This window comes from Hakea prostrata, chromosome 7, assembly GCF_041222555.1.
Source record: "Hakea prostrata isolate BN-2017 chromosome 7, UWA_Hpros_2, whole genome shotgun sequence".
NCBI classification, from domain to species: Eukaryota; Viridiplantae; Streptophyta; class Magnoliopsida; order Proteales; family Proteaceae; genus Hakea; species Hakea prostrata.
This window is the reverse complement of record NC_142606.1, coordinates 20968677-20990805: the sequence shown is the minus strand read 5'-3', so window position 1 is coordinate 20990805 and position 22129 is coordinate 20968677. Positions and strand designations below refer to the sequence as shown.

Genomic DNA, 22129 nt, shown 5'->3' with positions numbered 1-22129 from the left:
AGCAACACTAATGGACTCATAACACAGGATGAAGGCCCATTCCAAAACAATCTGAGAGCTTTTTTTTTGGGTAGAAGTACTGAAAATTTCTTGTGAACCATCATTTGTGACCTTGGCCCATTAATTATGCAGTAGAGAAACAAAGCTTGTAACAGTGAAAACTCTGATCCCTGATCTCTCTTTCAACTGTTCAGTGAATGCATGTAATGTAGCTCCAACTTCACTAACCAGAGAAATGGAGAGAAGAAGAGACTTTCCCGTTTGGGCAAAGTAACAACACCCCCTTCCGCAGCATAAGCCTCCCCGTTGAGGTTGGAATACTGGGCATTGCCATAGCCAGAACCAGAGCCTTGCTAAAATACTACACCTGTACTGCTGTGCTTGTCTACTCAAATATCACTATTATCAAACATATTTTCATAGTCAAGCTGCACAAATTTATCAAGTTCTTTTCACTACAAGAATTCTCTATATCAGTCAAATATAGCAGAGCACCAAATTATTTCCCCCCCCCCCCCCCCAAAAAAAATAAAAAAACCACAAAAAAGAAAAAAGTCCAGCAAAATAGAAACTTCAATTTATACAGATGGGGCATAATCTCTAAAACCAGAAGGGAGTAAAATGTTTATTGCAATACTGACAGATGAGTAATTATGGGTACCCAATTTGTGTAAAATGAGGGTGCACAGTTGCAGGAAACAACCACAATGCAACCACCTAAGTGCAGCATTTCTCATCTCAGTTGAGATACAGGGGTGGCACCCTCCAGCACTCTCTTGTTTTGCAGCAGTGCAAATCAGTCTTATGGGAAAGCATTGAACCTGACAAATGGTCTGTTTGAAAAATGACTGTCTGAATTCAGCTTATTTTCTCTCATTTTCACAAGAGCTATCTTTTATTCTGTCTCATATGTAACTAACCTGTGCTGGGGCACCGTTATTCATTTGTTTTTGATGTTCCAGTGATTTCACCTGCCAGATGCCAGTTGGAAGCAGCAACATTGGTCATCTCCTTGTATATATGGGATGAAGGAAAACAAAAATATTGCGATCTCCCCAGATTATGGTTAAATACAGTGAAGCAAGATTCTTGAACATGCCAACTGGAGAACCACTCCTACCCAAGTTTCTTGCATCCTCATCTGCAATATGTAATTGATAACGCCATCTAATCACATCAATTATCTTTACACATCAAAACTCCATGATGATATGTAGGATTAGGCATTCCTAGTAACTCATGAGTCCCTTTCTTGTCAGACCCAACCTGAAGCTTCCCAGCGATGTTACTAGACTCATAATCAACCATCAACTCCACAACCTTGGAATCTATAACAGCAGCTTCAACGCCCCAATTTCCAGTAATTCCTACCCTGCCACGGGCTCGCCTGGGAGGCCTTGATATTATGTTCTCTCGAGGAAGACTTTCTGCATCCCTCTTCCTTCGCTTAGTGTTAAGGAACCCACAAGCAAGAGCCTCCAATGCTTTTGCTGTCAATGGCCGGTTTCTTGTGCTCTGTCTCCTGGAATTTACAGTAGGCTGTTTCTCAGCAGTATTGGGTCTCAAAACCTCAGAATCTTTTCCCTGTTGACTGGTTTCAGATGGTAACAATGTCCTGTTTGTGCTGGTGTTGCCCTGTCTGTCGACCTCCATGGTAAAGGATTCATCAGGTTCAGAATCTGGTGGTACATGGGGTAGATTAAGGTCAATCAAAGTCCATGGTAGACATTTATCATTAGTCAGTCCACCAAAACCACTTCCACTTTGAATCCCTTCACTGCTATCATCTGCACTGCCTTTAGCAGAACAATTACTAGAAGATACCTTATCCAGAGAATGAACCACTGGAGAGACAATGGGCTCATCTGCATCAGTTGAATCTAACTGGACAGAAGGCTCCTCTTGTTTATGGACAGGAGCCACAGAAAAATCATTCTTGCTGTGACTTGTTTCTGAATGATTACAAGCAGTTAACCTCCGCCTTTTTGTGACAGGGGCATGGATTGAGTGGCTCGGTTTCACCCTCTGTCCAGACTGCCTCTTTGGCTTCCTCCGTGGTTTCTCATTATTGGCACATAAAATTTCATGATTGTCAAGTGGTCCGTTAGAAGGATCAGAACCATCAGGGATCCGAATGAGTTGGCAATTTGTCTTTCTTGGCTGCTTCTCAAATTTCTCACATGAACTTTTATGATTGTCAGATGGTCTATTAGAGGTACCTTGACTGTTAGCTGGCATCTCATGCTCAATGCAATTTGATGAATCAAAATGAGACTCCGTTTTAAATGAGCCCTTTGCGGGGCTGGAAGTATTGCCATCACCATGACTTTGAGCTGGGTCATCACAAACCATGCATGAATCATCCACATTATCATCAGATGTATCCCTTTCAGGATCTCTCAGAATATTGGTTTGGATGGAAGCATTAGTATCAATGGGTATGCTTCTTAGTTCCCTCAGCTTTGATGGTTCTGCTCCATAAGCCAAACTGGTATCCACTACAGTAAACTTCATGATCTCCAATTTGCACTTTGAAGTACGTGGTTGGAGATAACATTGACGTTGACGATCAGAGAATCCATCTCGATCCACTTTCAGCTCTGAGTCCCACCTGTATTGTTCCTGCACTATGCTTTTTTCTGGTTCAGCCTGAAGCTCCAAAAGACTTGGGTCAGATGCAATTTTGTTCAAGACATCACTAACAGAATCAAAATAGTGATTTCCTTTCAGAAGTCTCCTTTTTGAGAACTTCTTAATTCCAGGTACAAGGAACACCAGAGCATGCTTTGTCCCAGCACAACCATTGTCCTTTGGCTGCTCAGAGTGCCACCCCCTAGCTAGTAGACGGGGCCAAACAGCTTCCCAAAAGAGATCATTTGACCGGGCTTTGCTTAGCCGAAAGTCTCCTGTTAGAAATTTGATGATCTCCCCAGATGTAAGAGATGAACATGCCTTGCCAGCCGGTATTTCAGGACGAACGGGAACAACTAGATTGGACTTTAATGGTTCCGCCACGACGCCGGTTAGGTCCTGCTTTCCTTTACCAATTCCTACAGCTTCAATGAGCTTGTTCATGCCAACTGCAGCCTTTAAGGCAGAGACATATTCTTCCAAAGAAATTTTCCCCTCTCCGAATGTCCTAGAGACCTGCAGGTTGATCACAATTTATTTGCAGACAGAACAGCATACCATCCACTAAACAGAAGAAGCAACAATGATTGCAAATACAGTTTCAACATTTATTAACCGGTCACTAGAACAAAAGATTTAGAGACATCTGCAAGTATCTAAAGTTTACCAAAGGGTAAGAGTATGTGAGGAATCAAGAGTGCCAATACAAGATGTTTTAATGGTGACATTTTGACAACACTAACAGAAAATCCAGAAGTTTGTATAATCTTGAGGAGTTTTTCGTCTCTTCTTTTTCTTTTTTTTTTCTTTTTTTGGGTGGGGGGAGGGGGACAGGATTTTGAAGTGATTAGAGGCAGCATCAAAATGTCACATAGAGTCCAAATAAGTCTGAAAGGAAGATTTCTTTGCTAACTTCAATGTGTATTTAAGATATTTATATTTTCTGACATGAAACTTTTACTAAGGAAGCCAACATACTCATAGGAAAAGTCTGTACAAGGTAAGCCAAATTTTTAACAAGTAAAACATTAAAAACACATACTTTTCCAAACTTTGCCACCATGTAACTTCAAATGCACCTTCCATTCCTTTCATTGTTTAGTTTTTCCAAGAAATGCCAGTAGTTCTACTCAATTTCATTTCATTGATATCCTATGTCTTGCTATATACATCAATATTGATATGTAAAATACTCATACAAATTAAATGCTATTAATACTACATGTATTTTAAGTCATTAAAATGGCTGACTTCACCTTAGCAGCAGATAGGCACATCATTGACATGTATTTTAAATCATAATAATAGACAACACATTCTTGGTTTACTTTTCCACATTCCCAAGCTTCATTCTTACAAATTTTAAAGTTTAAAGCATGTAATTTCAACCAGATGTAGAAGTAAGCTAAATAACAACATTGGATCTGTGTGGCCAACCCAATTCTGCTGGGCAATTATCAGTTGACTTGAGTTTCAATTCTCATTTTGAAGGTTTCCATTCTTCTCAGGCTTGTCCACGGAGTGCAGGTAATTGATAATATCAAGTAACTGTAGTGCAGCAAAAGCTGATAAGGAAATATTTGCCATATGATGTGGTTCCACAGTACTCAATATTGATGTCAGTTTAGCCTTATATTCCTGTTGTACATACTGATTCAAAAATGATTAAGGTAATCTATTCAGCAGAACTGTCAACATCATGCACGACAGTGAGGAAGGGTCAAAATTCAGCAAATGGAGTGGACTGGTCGCATAGGCTACAAATTTACCCTACAAATACTGCTTTTACACATTAAAGTTTCATTTATTTTGCCAACCAAGTATTTGTGAGGGAAAGATAAAATTAAAACCATACCCAACAATAACATCAACTACTATGATACCTATGGAAGATTCAGAAGATGAGAGGAAAACAAACTAAAATGATGAATGTGATGGCTACAAGGATCCTCGACATATCCAAGAGAAAGGAAGGGATTGCATCCCAATTATGGCCCTAGATAGGTCCTAGAACACCTTATTTTTCTTTTTTTTGTCAAGACATAGGTCCTACAACAAATATAGCTAAAATTATTGCTTATGACTTGCAGGGATGCCTACGAGAGGATAAACTGTAGCCAAGAGAGTAGCAACAAAGCCTGGGGAACGCCAGAAACTCAAGATCCAGGATAACAAGGATGGTGCAATAAATGTCTAGGCAAAGTACACTAGCGCCTAAGGTAATTCCACTCCAGCCCTTAAGGAAGAGCCAGGTCACTGAGGCACCAGGATGCTTTAAAAAGACCAACAAGTAAACCTGTATTATTCCTACAAAGCTTTGACAAGCAAACCAGATGAATCCTAAAGCAGAAACATGCAACCAATAAGCTTTAAGACTCGATGGAAGGAGATATTGTTTGCACCACAGTGAAATCTTCCAGACCATATGTTTCACTAATTATTTCTAAATTGGATTTTCCATGATTCTGTTTATTCATTGATGGCTACGCTACAAGAACAACAAGAAATTTATACATCTAAATGGTAGGAAGAGACTTGAGACCTTAAATATCTCAGAAGACACAAACTGAAAATAGTGGAATAGTTATACAATTTACTAAACCAAACTCTAATAATTCAAAAATATGTGATGAACAATGACAACTGTCTGTTGCTCCATGTCTACATTATTAAGCTAGTTTGCTTGGGTAGGCCTAATCAGAGCTTTAACCAAATTGAATCTCCCAAATATAGGCTTAGCAGAACATGGCCCACAAGACTGACTATTCAGCTTACGGCCAAAATTTTGTTCTCAGAGCACTAATAATCAAAGTAGTGTAGTAAGGTGCTTTCAAAATCGGGCACAGAAACAAGTTTAGATTCAGCCGGCCGTAAGAATAGGAGTTGGGGACTCAGGGGTATACAGAATTTATCTTCGAAACAAATATATGAACCAAACTATATATTAGGCAAGATCAATTTATTTACATCATGCTTTCTCCTCCATTATTTTTATCTGGACCAATTTAAAGTGAGAAATTAAAACATACAAACCCAAGCAACTGCAGTTTCTGGCTGATCAAAACCTTGGATGGCACTCCAGTTACCAAAATACTGAAATTCTATTGAAACTTTGACAGAAATGTCTAATAGAGCTACCAAGTTTTGGTGGTCATTTTGGTGGGTTATAAAACCTCATGGAATCCCTATTTTTGGTTACATAAACACATCTAAATAATCATACTGCAAAAATAGTTACCCAAAGTTGGTGTCTACGTTACTAAACGGTAATGCCTGGTCGAAGTTTGATGTATATTATACATTAGAACAAGAGGACAAAAATAGTAAGCAATTTAAACAGGTAATGAAGTAAATAGTTCAAACATATTGTCAAATATTCATAATAATTAAGTACATAAATTTCAAGAAATCATTACATCAATAGCCTCCCCTAAGGCCCTAACAGAATTGTTCTAATAATAACTACCATGCCATCATGACTGATGCCACTAAAAGTCTGATGGAGCTGACATGCATTGATCACTGAGTTGAAACATATGCATAGAAATGTCTTAGCCAGTGTAGACATACATATGTCACATCATATTCGAAGAGAAAAGCGAGTATATTCCTCCATAATTGACATGTACATCACATCATCAACATCCTAAAGGTAACTTATCCTAGGATATGGATCAAGAAACAGTGAAGAAACCCACTAATCCACTGGGATTTGAGTCATGTGACGCCATTGTTGGCATGTACGGCTTATGGGTTTGGTAGGACAAAATGTCCTCGAGAGACGATCTCATACATCCTTCTGATTGGGAGTCATACTCAATTACAAAAACTTCCAAGATTTCAACCAAAACATGGTACTTTCATTTCAAAGCAGCACTTTGTATTGAACATACTGACAACATTTCGTTGCTTTTTGAACTATGGTTCAAACCAAAAAATAGAAGTCATTCATCCCTACATATTGATATTCTACATGTTCAATCAAATAATCCCTCAGAAAATGTAGTAGTTCAACTAGAGATATCTCAAGACCAGGTACGTCTCTGGCATAAAAAAGAGCATTTTGCTATTCCAGTGCACAAGACATTGCTACTGCAAGGTCTGAGGGGAAAATTTACAAAGCCCATTGCTTCATAAGAGAGACTGTTTGCAAGTTTCGAACCCGCAACCAACAGGTTGCAATAGCACAACTTAACCATAGCATCCAGGCTCTGACAAGTGGGTCATTGCTTACATAGCATTGATCTTAGAATAAGCAACCACCAACAAATTAATAATAATATGAAAGTAATTATTTAAAATTCTGGTTCTTACGTAAAAGAGGACAACAATATGCCCTTCTGGGTACAGAATACAGTCTGAATTAGTAGTCAGACACTCAGACAAAGAGAACAAGAAGATTGAACCCTGAAGCACATTTTAGCCAAGTCCCTGTACCCATGACCAAGTATTCAGACACACCCCATATCCTACGTTTTGGGAGTTAGATTATGTTGTCTGGTTGACACGAAGCATATTTGAACCCTATACCCATATCTGAGCAACATCTCGTCCCAGTATGTTCATTCCTCATGCAATGTAACTGTAACCTCAACTAAACTAAAAATCAACTGAGCCTTAACCAAATTGAATGGGTTTGGCTACATGAATCCTGTTTTGCATCAATTGTTAATTGTTAATAAAATAAATATATAAAATTGACTCAGCTCATAATATTAAAATTAAAACATTATGTACTTAATAAAAAGCATCATGTGAATCTCAAATTCCAAAAGAAAAACTCCATTTCATAAGCACATAAAACCCATCAAATAAGCAAATTCCAAAGTGAAGCCTTCAATTGACTTTGAAAATATACTATGATACCTCTTGCAAAGTATTCTGGCACTCCTCTGACATGCATGGAAGCAAGCGAGACAATAACTCTTGTTGCCTCCATGCTGTAAAGATCTTTTGCCCATGTATACACTTTCTGCTTCTCATCTTCCGGCACTCTGACCACCTTCGATGCCCATGAGACCCATAAAACTCCCCATAATAGAAGGATTGTATTTCCCCCATTTCCTTACCCTCCATAAATCTCTTCACCTGACCAAGATTCTTCCCGAAGACATATAGACCAAGAATAAAACTATCCTTCTCAATGTCACTCCAAGATCCACCTAAAGACCCTGGAACTGGATAGTAAGTTCTGCCTCCATGCCTCTGGTCTACGTTAGATTTCTTTTCCTGCATCATAGGCAACATTTCTACCTGCCTGCTCATCACGGTAAACTCAAGGCTTGCCGATGGCTCTAATCCTTTTTCGTCTTTGGGAGCAACATCTAAAGATTCGTTTTTCGAATCTCCATTATTAGAAATCATATGCTTCTCTTTGCTGCTTTCAGATTCAAGAATCCTATTCCAGTCCATTGCATTATTGGGGTCATTGAGACATTCCACTGATTCACTCTTAACATTAGTAACTCCATCATGGATCCACATAATAGGAACGGGCAATCCCACTAGAAAAGAATGACTAACATCATCCATGTCTTCTGCATCACTGGGCTTTCTTATAAGCTGAAGTCGATCAGATTCTTTTATTAGAGGTGGAATTTCCGCCTGATACTGATCCCCAATTCGAGGATGCACCTCTGTATCTTCAAAGATACTGCTTATTTCATGAGAAGCAGTTTCAAGTGGTGCTTGGGCATGTGTTTCTTCTATGCAATCTTTAATCTGTTCTGATGAATCCATCTGTTAAAAAAAATAAAAAGAAAAAAACCCAAGAAAACCAATCAAATACTTTAAGTGCAACTGAAAACAGCTAAAATTATCAGTGGGTGGCAGCTTAAATCAGTAGGCCAAACAAAAACTAAGTTAAGCAATGCTCAAGCAAGATAACACAAACCAAAATGAATTACCCTACACGACAAACCTGGACTCAAAATACCAACTTGTTTAGCCACCAAATTGTATGATATGCAAATACTTGGAAATTTAAAACTTAAAAACAAAATATAGGATTGATATTGCTAGAAAAGGAAGGGAAAAAACTAAAGGATGAAAGTATATCATGTTACAGTAAGAATCTTTTGGGGTGAAAAGCTAAATGATGATAACATTAATAGCATAAACCTTTAAAATGTCATCCATGTACAGTAAGGAACCAATCAAACTAGAGATGTGCTATTAGAATTACATGGGTGAAGTTCTGAGCAGGGGATGCTGCCTTAGCATTAGCATTGAAATCGAATGTAGTTTAATAGTGGCAAGTAAAATAGAATCACTTCTGTAACATGCAAAGAAAACCATCATCTTTTGTTTTCATGCAATGTTCCCTCCAAGATTGACTGTGAATGATAAGTAACCAGTGAAAGTTTAGTATGTACAGATTGGATATCACTTAAATTCCACCACCACTTCATGACTCACAAACCATTGATATAATTTGAATCCTAATGCCTACCAAACCGATATCTAAAAAACCTAATTCAATATAAAGTTTAGTTCCCCCAAGTTAATTAGACAGATAAATCCTTTGTCCAATGCCAATAGAAATGCACATGTAAAATTCAAAATATTAAACAGCAGTGGGAAACAGTGATAAGATAATCCAGAAGGAACAACAGACACAATGTATCAAGTTTTAAACACAAAGACACCAAATCTCAAATGAGTGTCGCAGAGCTCTTCTAACAAGATGACTCAGGTCAGGTGGCTTTTCTTTCATTGTGAAGTTCAACAAAATTAAAACCATATATTTTCCATTTTCTAAAGAAACTCAAGAATTCAAGCAGGCAGTTTCTCATATAAAAAAAATGACCTTACTGAGTCAATTAGGCAAACCATTGCTTATAGATGGGGATTTTTTTTTTAAAATTATATAACTCAAAACCCAAAAAGCTAAAGAGTATTTAAGTAGAAAAGATCAAATGTCTGTGTATGTAAATCAGAAGGAATGCTATAAATTGAAATCCGAAAACATGAGGGAAACACATATATGGTAGAGACAAACAATAAACCCAACAACGCAGATTCTCACGAACCAACAACAAACGGCAAGAAACCCATATAAGCAGAGCTTCAACATTAGAAACCGATGACAATGATAACGAATCCCAGATCCATACTCAAACTCAAAGCAACACCTAACGCTGCCCCCACAAACAACAATCGCCACAAAAAAAATAAAACAATAAAAACAAAAATCAAGAAACACACGAAAATAAAGAAGGGAAAGACCAAATTGGGAAGAAGCCCAATTGTGCTAAAACTCTAGATATTGAACTCCACATATTATGAACCACAAGAACAAAGTTCGAACTGAGAAAACAACCCAAGCATCACGAACCAGAACTCTTATGAGAATTCCCATGTGATCTCACTAAAATCAAACTTATTCCAACACTGGAAAACCATATAAACAGTAAGAGAAGTACATTAAATCATATAACCAAAATAACATAACATGCAGAGGAAATGAAAAAAGAAGATTTACTAACCTCCATGGAAGAGCATGAACGTCAAAACCCACGTGACAACGAATGCCTGCGCAAATGGGCATTCATGGTTATATATCGATTGACATCGATTGTCAACTTCTCCATGAAAAATCACAAGTACAATAGCAAAATACAAAGCATAGCACATACAAACATAACCAAGTAACCAACATAGAGGAAAGAAATACAGGGAGAACAACAGACACTAAACGATGTTTACCTGCTTTAAGAGACCTGAACTTTCATGGCTAACCAAGGTTTAGAATTCTTGAGGACTCGCAGGGAAGAAAAAGAGAGGGAAGGCCAAGGAAAGGAAAACGAAAAACCAAAGTCGTTCTCCCTCTTTCCTATAGTAGAGAGAGAGAGAGAGGGGCTAGAGAGAATAGAGAGAGAAAATAATCTAATATACGAGGTTTCAGTAAAGGGAGGGCGATTTAAACACACACAAGAGGAGAGGAGAGGAGGAGAGAGAAAACATTTACTTTTCGTTTTCCGCTGGTTTTGAAGAATTCCGTGGTCCCACTGGGTTCATAAACAGATTTCTTACTATCATCTGACAATTTTACCCTTTTTATCTGAGACTTCAATAAATCAGCTTAATAATAGCAAAGAAAAGTTTTAATAAAATAAAATTTGATCATACATTCAATCCTGATTATTGAGATTCAAATGAATATGGTCCATTTGATTGTAAGAATCCATGAAATGCATGTCATCCCATCCGTTTCACTGGTGGGCCCCTCTTTGGTTATATAATCTACTAATGCATCGCACGTGTAAATACCATACAGGTCACATTAATCAATACATAAAAATAGCGCGTCTTAAGTATTCTTTAGTTCACATTAACAGATGCATGAAACCATGGGCGTAAGTATCTTTCCGGTCGAACTGACTAGTGTAAGTATTATCCAATTTGCGATCACCACGCATGAGAGTGTGTATGTAAGTATCATCTAATTCACAATGACAAACATGAGAATGTTGGCATACTAGGTTTTGACAATAGTTATGAAATTACAATAATTTCGAGTCTTCAGGCAATGAACACCCATTCCAACCAACCAAAACTTTATACTATTGACAAGTTTTAGACCAATTTCAATGGTTTCAGCTAGTTTTGATCAACAACCAAAGATGGTTCTTTGTTATTGACTTATCGGTATCATAGGAGGGTAATTTGTTAGGAAACACTTGGATAGAAATGTCATTTTAATGAATGGGCCAATGGGCCAATGGTAAATGGTTAAGGATCGAGTGCTAGGGTGAAAATGGTCTTTGAGAGTGAGAGGAAATATTGAAGGGCATTTCTGTCACATCATTATTTTATGTAGAGTATTTCTGTCACATCAAAGAAATTGAGTATTGGTAGCTTTTCGGAGTTTAAATAAGGTAGTTATAAAATAGTTAATGTGTAACGCTGGACAAAGTTTGATGTGGTTGGAAGACACACACCGTTCGTAAAGGATCAGACGGTTGTGATCAGAGATTCTAAATCACATCGTTGACTGGACCTCGAGGTAGTCAATATACACTATAATTCGATAATCTAACTGTTATGTATTCCTGTATATGTCCGTTACCTACGTGCGAAACACTGGTAGCTATTTATTAGAATATTTTTATTAGTTGCCGATGATAATCACTTTACGAAAGTGTAGGAGTAGCCGCAGAACGGGCTTGCCACGTGTAGGGTTCTGATGACTCAGTATGGGTCCCACTAGATCATGGTATCTAATAAAGTGAAGCTGTGGTGATCCGTCGGTGTGCCAAATTATCTTATTGACGGTCAAGGAGACTTGGCCACTCAGGAGTTTGAAATTGGAGTTCCAAATGCTACAACTTGTGGAGCAGTCAACAGTCTTGATGACATACGCCACACATTTGTGTGACTCATGACGTGTGGTCTCTCCACTAGCGTGCATTGCTTGAAGTATCGGTTGATACAATATCATACTAGTTGATACATATTCATATATAGCTAATACAATACGCATTGATGCTTTTTTCTCCTTCCTTTTAACCATTGAAGAACATATTGGAGTGCAATTTTTTTGCCAGTATGATTCAATGATCGATAAAAAATGACACATCTCGTAAATTAACCAAATTGATTCGATATTTGATACGGATACTTTAAACTTTTCCAACATGGGCCAATATTGAATTTAGTCGGACAATGGTATTATTGTATTTTGATACAGTAACAATAATAACAAGCCTTACCCTAATTAAATGAGGGTTGGATATATGGATCATTGCTGTTAGTATTTGTTATGATCCCCAAGCCTAGGCAAAGTTGGGTTGGTGCATCAAGTCGATAGCAAGTACCTAAATATATATTAGTCAAACCATTGTTACAAGGATTCTTTTATTATTATATTCTGATAATTGATTTCAAATACTTACTTTTAGTTGGTGATTAGAACCAACTCCCAGAAGAAATAAGAAGCTTTAGATTGATAGGCACCAATGCAAAGGATGTTGAATCAGCTACTCCGACCAGACACTCGACAAGGACAAGAAAGGTTTCCACCGCTTTGTAGGACTACGTATAGTATCATTAATGAGAAGGGAATACTTGTATAAAGGGGAATTCAATTACGATAGTCTATGCAAATGATAGAGGATTGTATCATCCTCCAAATGATAAATAGGGATGTAATTGAGCAAGAAAGGCATGAAAAAATTTACTCTTTTTCCTCATCTTCTTCTCCAATGGGAACTATCCTCAAAAATAGTCCCATATCCATTTCCTTGCAACTTATCCCTAACATTGGTTCTTCATTGCTCTATGTTGACTTTGGCCATGGCAGACAGAAATTTCCTCTGGGTTTTGGATGATTCTCTTCATACTCTCAGTGACACTAATGCTTCGCATAGAAACCGTCTAGACACTAGTCTTACCATCACGGACGGTTGCTTGGAGTAGGCCCTTAGGAACACCAACATTGACCCCCCACAACCCACCATTGTAATCTTCCCCATTGCTTCTCCTTCCACCTTTGTTCCCCCTCTTCCAGCTACTACACCACCTCCCTTTGGAGCCATTCAAACACGAACCGTTCGCCTAAAATTCCCTAGATTCAATAGTAGTGTCCCCCTTGGATAGATTTTCAAGACTGAACGTTTCTTTGACCACCACCATATCCCCACCAACTAACGCCTTCTAATATCCACTTTTCACACGGATGGGATGCTCTTCAATGGTTTCGTTGGATGTTTCAATCCAACCAATTCCACTCTTGTTCTACCTTTACCTACACCTTGGAGGTCTGCTTTGGGCCCTCGACCTTCGATGGGCCCCAAGCCTTCATTTCTAGGTTAACCCAAACCTCTACTATCTCTGAATACTAAACCTGCTTCGAATACCTCTCAATTTTGATCTTGATTGTCCAGAAAGCTCGATGCTCTAATTCAACTAGTAGGAGACAAGCCTTACCATACACTAAACGGTATGGAGATTGACCCAAATCTGTCTTATATTTAGTTATGTGGGCCCATAAAGCATCAATCAAACGGTTTGACCAATCCTTAAGAGTGGGGTCAATTGCATTTTCTAAAATCTGCTTAATCTTGCCTATTGGAAACCTCTACCTGACCACTCGTTTCCAGATGGTATGCAGTAGCAAACTTATGGGTGATTCCATATTTTTTCATCAAGGCCTCAAAATGCCGATTACATAAATGCTTGCCCCTATCATTAATCAAAGCACAAGGAGTGCCAAAACGAGAGAAGATATTTTCCCTTAAGAACTTGACTTCCACTTTGCGATCATTTGATTTACAAGCTATGGCATCTATCCATTTGCTCACGTAATCGGTAACCAGCAGAATATATAGATTCCCGCAAGAATTAGGGAATGGTCCCATAAAATCAATACTCCAGACATCAAGCATTTCAACAATTAAAATCGGATTCAAGAGCATATCATGTTCCTTTTGGTCACTCGACCAAGAGATTGACAAGCTTTGCAAGCTCTACAAAAAGAAAATGAATCCTTAAATATGTAGGCCAATAGAACCCACATTGAAGCACTTTTTTTTGCAGTTTTCCTAGGTCCAAAATGACCCCCCATAGGCATGATCATGGCAAAATGAAAGATCTGACATTTGTTCATGCTCAGGTACGCAATGCCTAATGATTTGATATGGATACATTTTAAACAAGTATGGATCATCCCAAAAAAATTTTTTTACTTGTGAATGGAAACAATATTTATCTTGGGTGGACCAATGAGATGGGGTTGCATTGGTCACAAGATAATTAACCATATCTGCATACCAAAGTACTGTATTCACTGACAGCAATTCCTCATCTGGAAATGTCTCTAGAATTGGACTATCTTCCTTTCTAGAATTAGAAAGGCCGGATAGATGATTTGCAACTAAATTTTCAGTTCCCTTTTCGTCCCTAATTTCTAAGTCAAACTCTTGTAGTAGCAAGACCCAACGAATTAGTCAGGATTTTGCATCATTCTTATTTAGCAAATATTTGAGAGCTGAATGATTAGTGTAAACAATTACATGACTACCTATCAAATATGATCAAAACTTCTCTAATGCAAACACAACAACCAAAAATTCTTTTTCAGTTGTCGTATAGTTAAGTTATACATCATTGAGGGTTCAACTTGCATAAGAAGTCACAGTGTGCATCTTATTTAGCCTTTGTCCTAGAACTGCCCTTAAAGCATAGTGAAAAGTATCACACATTAACTCAAAGGGTTCTAGCCAATTTGGTGCTTTTATTATAGGAATGGTGGAGAGCTTCTCTTTCAATAGTTCAAAACATAATAAGCACTCAAAGGTGAAATGAAAGGGGACATCTTTAGCAAGTAATGAAGTTAATGGTCTGGCTATCTCGCTAAAGTCTTTTATAAAGCGACGGTAAAAACCAGCATGACCTAGAAATGATCGAACATCCTTGACACTCTTAGGTGATGGTAAATTAGAAATAAGATCAACCTTAGCCTTATCAACCATAATTCCTTCCTTAAAAACAATATGACCTAAAACTATTCCACTCTTCACCATGAAGTGACATTTCTCCCAATTAAGAACCAAAATTTTGGCTCTACTACGTTCAAGAACTAAACTGAGATGGTGAAGGCAATCGAAAAAAGTAGACCCATGAATAGAGAAATCATCCATAAATACTTCTAAATAATCCTCTATCATATCTGAGAATATGCTCATCATGCATTGTTGGAATGTGGCAGGAGCATTGCATAACCCAAAGGGCATGCATCGATAGGCATATGTTCCATACGGGCATGTGAATGTGGTTTTGTCTTGGCCTTTTAGTGCTATAGGGATTTGATTATAGCCAGAATAATCATCAAGAAAACAATAATAAGCATGGCCGGCTAAACAATAATAATCAGTATAGAACGATACTGGCCCAAGTCCCCCTTGCTATCAAAATCATCAGTCCACAGCTCCAATGTTCCTAGAGAAAGAGTTGTTCCAGATGAAATTAACCCTCTCTTTTATGAGCATTTTCCTTTTTATTCTCCTGTTGTGTCCTTAGTATTACTGAATGAAGTGGGAGCTCCAAGTTGTATGTTTAAGATAGTATGGGCTACATATGCTCAATTCCATTTGACTAGATGTATTTTCTTTATTCTTTTGAGTAGTATATCTCTCTGGTGATTCTTTATCTTTAATAACGTTGTTTTGTGCAGGAGAGACTATGAAGGAAGCCCTGGGTTCTTATTGGTTGTGGATGAAAATAAAGGTTGAACTCTATCTGATCTAATCTCCTATTGTTCCTAAATAGTTCAGTGGTGGAGCAGTCAGCCGTTAGCTGATTGGTCCTAAGTTTTAACTTCCTACCTGGTTCACCAAAAAAAAAAAAAAAAAAAAAACTTCCTACCTGGGGAGTTTTGATACTTTTGAATTAAATGTATCCACAATGAAAAGATGGACCTTGTTCTATGTGTCCATCTCTCACTTTGCATCTAAGTTCCCTTGGAATTGATAAATAAAAAAAAAAAAAGATTACATCTAATAGTATCATCAAATATGATCAGAAATTTAAGTAGTTAAAAAATTATGATGGGTAATGATGAAAATTTTCGCTTCTTTTCCGTTGCAGCCAAATGGAGCCTCCGAGATGATGACATTTGCTCTCTTTATATTAAGTGGAGGATATGTATGTCGGTTTCTTTTCTTCTTCCTTTTAAGTAGTTTCCAGGATAAGTTACAGCAATATCCAAACAAAATCCAGAGAAGAGTGACGACATCTCAGACAAAATGAATATTTTCAGAGCAGAGCATAGAAAGTCAGAGAGAGGACAACCAGCCCGGCAAGAAACCCACAAAGGACACCGGACGCCAGGCAGGAACAAAAAACAAGAAGGAAGACCCGAAGCAAACGGGCGGAGAAAAAGCGCAGAACAGAACAGGGAGAACACAAACCAGACGAAACAAGGGAAAAAGAGGAAAGGGAAAGAAAGAAAAGGGAGGAGAAGACCAAGGAAAGCAGACCAAACCAGAGAAAAAAGGGAGAAGAGGGGAAGGACCAAGCGCAAGGGAAAGGACCCAACGCCGGCCACCACAGGGGTTGGAGGGAGGGTGCTCACGAGGTTATCATCTGTTGATGGATGGAACAGCCCAGGAATCACAAGACGCATTTGGGAACACACCATTGTGCAGGTTTGAGGTTTTATGTAGTTCATTGCTGCATACAGAACAAGATTAGAGGCATGCACATTTACCAGACTAGCTAGTTCCACCATCACCAAGATCATGAGGCATTGCTGGAAGTATTTCTGGGCATTGAAGGCTGAATTTATCCATTAGTACACCCAACCCTCAGAATTTTATGCATCAAGAACTGGGTATATCAGAATTTTCAAGTTCAGTTAGTCAAGATCTAGTTAAGGGGGTGAAAAGCTCGAAATAGTTGGGAGTAGCTAGCAGTTTAATTTGTTTCCTAGGCTATGGGTGTGGATTATTGGAATGTGGCTTAGAAGGGGGTTGGATAACTTGGATCAATATTGGGCCTGACAAACATTTTTTTCATACAAGTATTTGGGCCCTCTTGTTGTTCCCAACTGGAGATAAAATATGGGTTGCAATTGAGCATTTGCTTACTCCCTCAACCCCACAATAGAAAGCCCAGAACTTGGCAAAGGCCACTTTGCATTCTCACGGAGAGGACCATCACCATGAGAAGCCGAGAATAAGGAGGAACAAGTAGAGGTGGTGACGCAAGAAACCATTTCTGGTGGAGACTATTTTTTTTCTTTTGAACATCGAAGTATCGAACAAGTATTTTTCTTTCCTATTGAGAAACTGTTTACTTCTTTCTTGTGGGATTTCATCAACAGTAGACGCGTCAGACAATGTGAGGGGATCAAGTGTTTCTGGGTTCTTCAGCTTTGCTAACTTCATAGCAGGCGACTGAAGTCCTGAAATTTCCTACTTGCAGAAGAAACCCTAAATGGAAGTCATTTCAGTGTTTGCAGAGGTTAGAGCTTGAAGACCTATGTCCTCCACAACGACTAAATATGTATCAGCCATCACGAATCAGATACCCAGTTCCAGACAAGTTCAGAGAGGAAATAAGAAGAGATTTCAGGTAGATTCCTCTTGAGAGTGATGGTTGCAGTTAATGCAGAACTCGAACAAGGTAGTACACTTTACCATCTCTCCATGATTATAGCGGTACTTGTAAGTGCATCAACAAAGATTCTAAACCCGCAACAACAACAACCGTATAAAAAAATCAACACAGGTGGGGTTGGATGGGTCAAAGATTCAATGGTAAATTTGTATTAAATGAGGAAGAGTAACATCAACGTCGCTTTGGCCGAGTGGTTAAGGCGTGTGCCTGCTAAGTACATGGGGTTTCCCCGCGAGAGTTCGAATCTCTCAGGCGACGTATGATTTTTTTTCCCGCATATATTGATCATTCTAAGAGAATAAACTCGGTTTCAATATTTCACACAGAGCTTACATTGAGCCATTTTCAAGATGGTGAGCCTTTATATTCATTCAGCTTTCATAGCTCAGTTGGTTAGAGCACCCGTTTAGTAAGCGGGAGGTCTTGAGTTCAACTCTCAATGAAAGCATTTGCATTTTTTTTTCTTTTTCACTTCATTTCCAATGAGGTTAAATATTGATCCTAAACTTTCAAACTGAGTAGACCTATAAATGAATAACCAAAATCCGGAATTTTTTTTAACGGAAATATCCGTATCTAGAATTTTTCTTATCGGAGAATAGAGTATCAGTCTATTAAGCATGGTGTTTTGATTTGAATAGGATGACTAATCGGATTAGATAATATCACAACTGGTATCCGGATAGAGTAAAGTATCCGGTTAAAGTAAAGTATTAAACACTTTTCTCTAGAAAAGGGTTAATAATTGGATTCGAAAACCGCTAATCGGAAATTAAAAAAAGAAAATGACAATCTCCAATCAATAATCGGATAGTTTATTGGATATCCGATAAAGTTTCTGATTCAAATTCGGACACCTTCTCCAAATTTCTACCAGATTCGGATTAGGATAGTAGTTTTACTCATCATATTCAGATTTGGATATTGGTGTATCCAAGTCAAATCCGATCTGTTTATTGGTCTAGTTTGGATCTTTTACAATTAACTATGATTTAGTTTCTCTTGGATCGAATGTTTTGCTTTTTTTAATCTTTTTTCTCCTTTAGTGTTTATTATTAATCTCAACAAAGTATTCTTAGAATTTCAATAACATACAATTTCATCATCTTCCATTTGGTAGGGAGCGAAATCTCATTTGCGACCCATGAAGCATCTCAAGCTAATTTGCATCTCTCACTTACTATGCTATCCAATTATTTCCCTCTTGTTGGGGATCAAGATTTTTTGTTGTTTTGTGATGCAAGTTTAACTCGGGATGGTAATATAGGCTCTAATCTCTCCAACAAAGGAAGTCCTTATGGTAGTTTCTCTACCTCTACATTTTCCATGATGTGATCTCTGGTAAAGCACTTGCGATACATCAAGCCTTGAAGGATCTTATTGATCAAGGTTATCGTCATCTCTGTGTCTCTACTGATAACCAATATGTGGCTTCTTTTTTAATTATTCAAAGTGAAAATATTCCTATTGAGGTTGAGGGTATTTTAGAGGATTCATTGCTTCTATCCTCCACTTGTGTTTCTTGTAATTTTTTTTCATGTTTGTCGAGATGCCAATGGTTTAACAAATTCCCTTAGCTAGGAAGGCTGTGTCTATTCTGAGTGAGATAGTGTGGCCGTTATCCGACCCCTGGTTGTGTAGTGTTTTGCCAACTGGGTGGTTTTCTCGGTAGTTGTTCTGCTTTTTAATCAAATATCTATTTACAAAACCAAACAAAACAAAAAAAAAAAGGAAAAAATCCATTTGAAGGTTCTACACACGCTTTTATTGACTAGTATAAAGGTTTTGATGTTAGGTAATAGTCTCATATTATATTTGTTATGTTTTTTACTTGAATTCTTGTGTTTGATTCGAAGTATGGACCTACATTGACATATTTTGGTGGGAGGACCCAAATGACCCATTTGAGGAGATTTGTGGTGGAAGAGGAGGAGTCTACCACTGATCTTGGTTTGTGGAGGGTGCGCGGAGGTACGATACAACTTGATGGGTTGACCCATTTACCCAATTGGAGTCTATGTATGTATGTATCTTATGTTCACCTACCACATATTATTGAGAGATTTTGGATTTTCAATTAGGATTTTTTGGGTGAAAGTTCTTGTTACGCCGTTCTTGGCAATTGGTTGTGAGATCTCCTTCTGTTCTTCTTCTAAATAGTGGAAAATTTCTTATGTTTTACCTGTGGATATAGCATTCATTGTATAAACCACATTAAATCTCTTTGTGTTCTCATTTTTGTTTTTTTATTCGATTTGCTATTTTGTGGTATTTGTTTTAACATACTTCATTTGAAAGTTTATATACAAACTTTTGTTTTTACATGGACATGGTGACCACTACTAGGGACCAAGCAGATGCCTTGTCTATCTGAGAGTAGAAACTACGCAAGGCACATAATCATGCAACATTCTATTTTCCTACACATATTAAATTCAATTCAGATGATTCTTCCTAGTCAAAAATAGGGTTTCAACAATGCCCTAATGATGATTATCATTCTTTCTTTTTTTTTTGGTTAATAATGGTAATTATCATTTAATTTCAAAGTATTCATGCAAAATTTAAAAAGAAAACATAAACAAAAACCAAGAGAATCCTATAGACTTGGTGTGGCAACATATTCCTTTTCAAAATAGACTACTTCTTTGACATTGGTCCAAAAGCTTAGTGTGCCATTCCCTAAGTTAAAACATAAATAGATTAGTGAGATCATATTAATACTTAGGGCAACAAAAGGAGAATCTCATATTCTCAACTACAAGTGAGTGGCCTTTAAACAATAAAGGTTTTCTTAATTAATTAAGATCCCTAATTAAATTATTAGCCCCAACCCCACTTCAGGGGGTGTTTTTTCTCCATGTCTCTTTCACCAATGTAAGTGCTTCCACCACTTAACCCATTTCTTTAATAAGATTAGTATTTTAGATTCCCTTATAGAGAAAGTCCAATACCTAGTTGGGTCACCAAGGAGATGTGTCTATGATGTCTATTATTATAGAATAAGTACTTCTAGAGCATATTAGCCAAACAAAGTACAAAATATAAACTAACTCAAATATCATTTTTAATTACTTGCTTAATCAATGTTCAAAGCGACAGCAGATGCCCATACCTAAACCTTTTCTATTTGTTTTATACTTCTTTTACTTTAACTTTTCATGTAATTGAAGAAGAAGAATCTTCAGGTACACTGGCCAGCCTAATTGGGATGCTTGCTGAACATCACTGGACATTGTGACATAGATGCAAAGCTCACATGTCCCCCCAAACTAGTTTGACCTTATTTTCATTCTGATATGGGCTACTTCTAGATAAAGGATTAAATTTTTTTTAAAACTATTTTACTAAAAGGTCATTTATATTAACAAGCGAAAAAGATTACAATAGACACCATGTTAGAGAACCGTCACTTAACCACAATAACAGTTGCCCCCATTACACCCAATATCATTGTTTCCTTGTAAAGCAAAACACGGTGCAAAAGATCAAAAATACAAAGCCAAGCTTTAGAAGCGAAATCGATCTTGTTCGTCATCTCAAGCTAGATTTTCCTTAATCAGAGCTAGTGATGAAACATCCATGCCTGAAGATCTATGTTTGGCTGCCAGTTTTGCCAAGAAATCAGCTATGGTGTTTGTCTCTCTATAGCAGTGAATAATTTTCCAAAATACTGATTAGAAATATTAGAGCAAACTCCTCTCCAGCATTGCTGAATCCACAACAAAAGGAAATATCCTTTTTGGAGCAGCACAATAGCAACAATAGAGTAACACTCAAATCATACTTTCTTCAACTGAAGACATTGTACCAATTTCATACCTGAAATTAAAGCCTCCATTTCAGCTTCAAAGTTTGTCCATACACACAAATACACATGGAAGGAATATAATTAAAGCCTCCATTTCAGAAGACTCCTCATGCACCTACATGCCCAGAGTTCCCAATCGAATACCCATCAATGTTAATTTTTATCCAGCAATTGGGAGGAGCTGTCCAAAAAAACCTCTTGTGGAGCTTATCTTCTTTCAGAACAACTTTGACTTCCAAATCATGTGCATCTAGCTCAATTTCGGAGCTTGTTTTGTACATAAATTCCAGGCTGATCTGATGGTAAAAACCCCCTTTGTGTTGTCTTTCCAGAAGGAAGTGTTCTGCAATTGTTCATTAGGTATAGAAATCGAGTGAATCAACTGAAAAACCTCCTTAAGAGCTAGAGATTGCATTTCAGGATTCACCCAATTTCTGTACACAATGCAGTCAGCAACTAAAATTTTGAGAACCTTAAAGCTTCATCTAGACCAGCATGGGCATCAATAGAAAAGCCTCACAACCAATGATTAGACCAAAACTTCATCTTTCTTCCATCACCAAACCA

General features: G+C 37.7%; 1 protein-coding gene and 2 non-coding genes across 3 annotated transcripts; 2 read left to right on the top strand and 1 right to left on the bottom strand.

Annotated features, from left to right (window-relative positions):
* Window positions 1-548: 548 nt before the first annotated feature.
* On the bottom strand, window positions 549-10491 carry LOC149010471 (uncharacterized). The gene is made up of 4 exons (XM_089164207.1): window positions 10339-10491; window positions 10119-10164; window positions 7498-8370; window positions 549-3147 (listed from the first exon to the last, which is right to left on the bottom strand). Exons 2-4 carry the CDS (start codon window positions 10122-10124, stop codon window positions 1177-1179), a joined length of 2850 nt encoding a protein of 949 aa, XP_089020333.1. The 5' UTR covers window positions 10125-10164; window positions 10339-10491; the 3' UTR covers window positions 549-1176.
* A 7436-nt stretch (window positions 10492-17927) lies between these two features.
* TRNAS-GCU (transfer RNA serine (anticodon GCU)) lies at window positions 17928-18009 on the top strand. Its single transcript has one exon. It is a non-coding gene; the product is annotated as a tRNA-Ser (tRNA).
* A 116-nt stretch (window positions 18010-18125) lies between these two features.
* Window positions 18126-18199, top strand: TRNAT-AGU (transfer RNA threonine (anticodon AGU)). Its single transcript has one exon. It is a non-coding gene; the product is annotated as a tRNA-Thr (tRNA).
* The last annotated feature ends 3930 nt before the right edge of the window (window positions 18200-22129 follow it).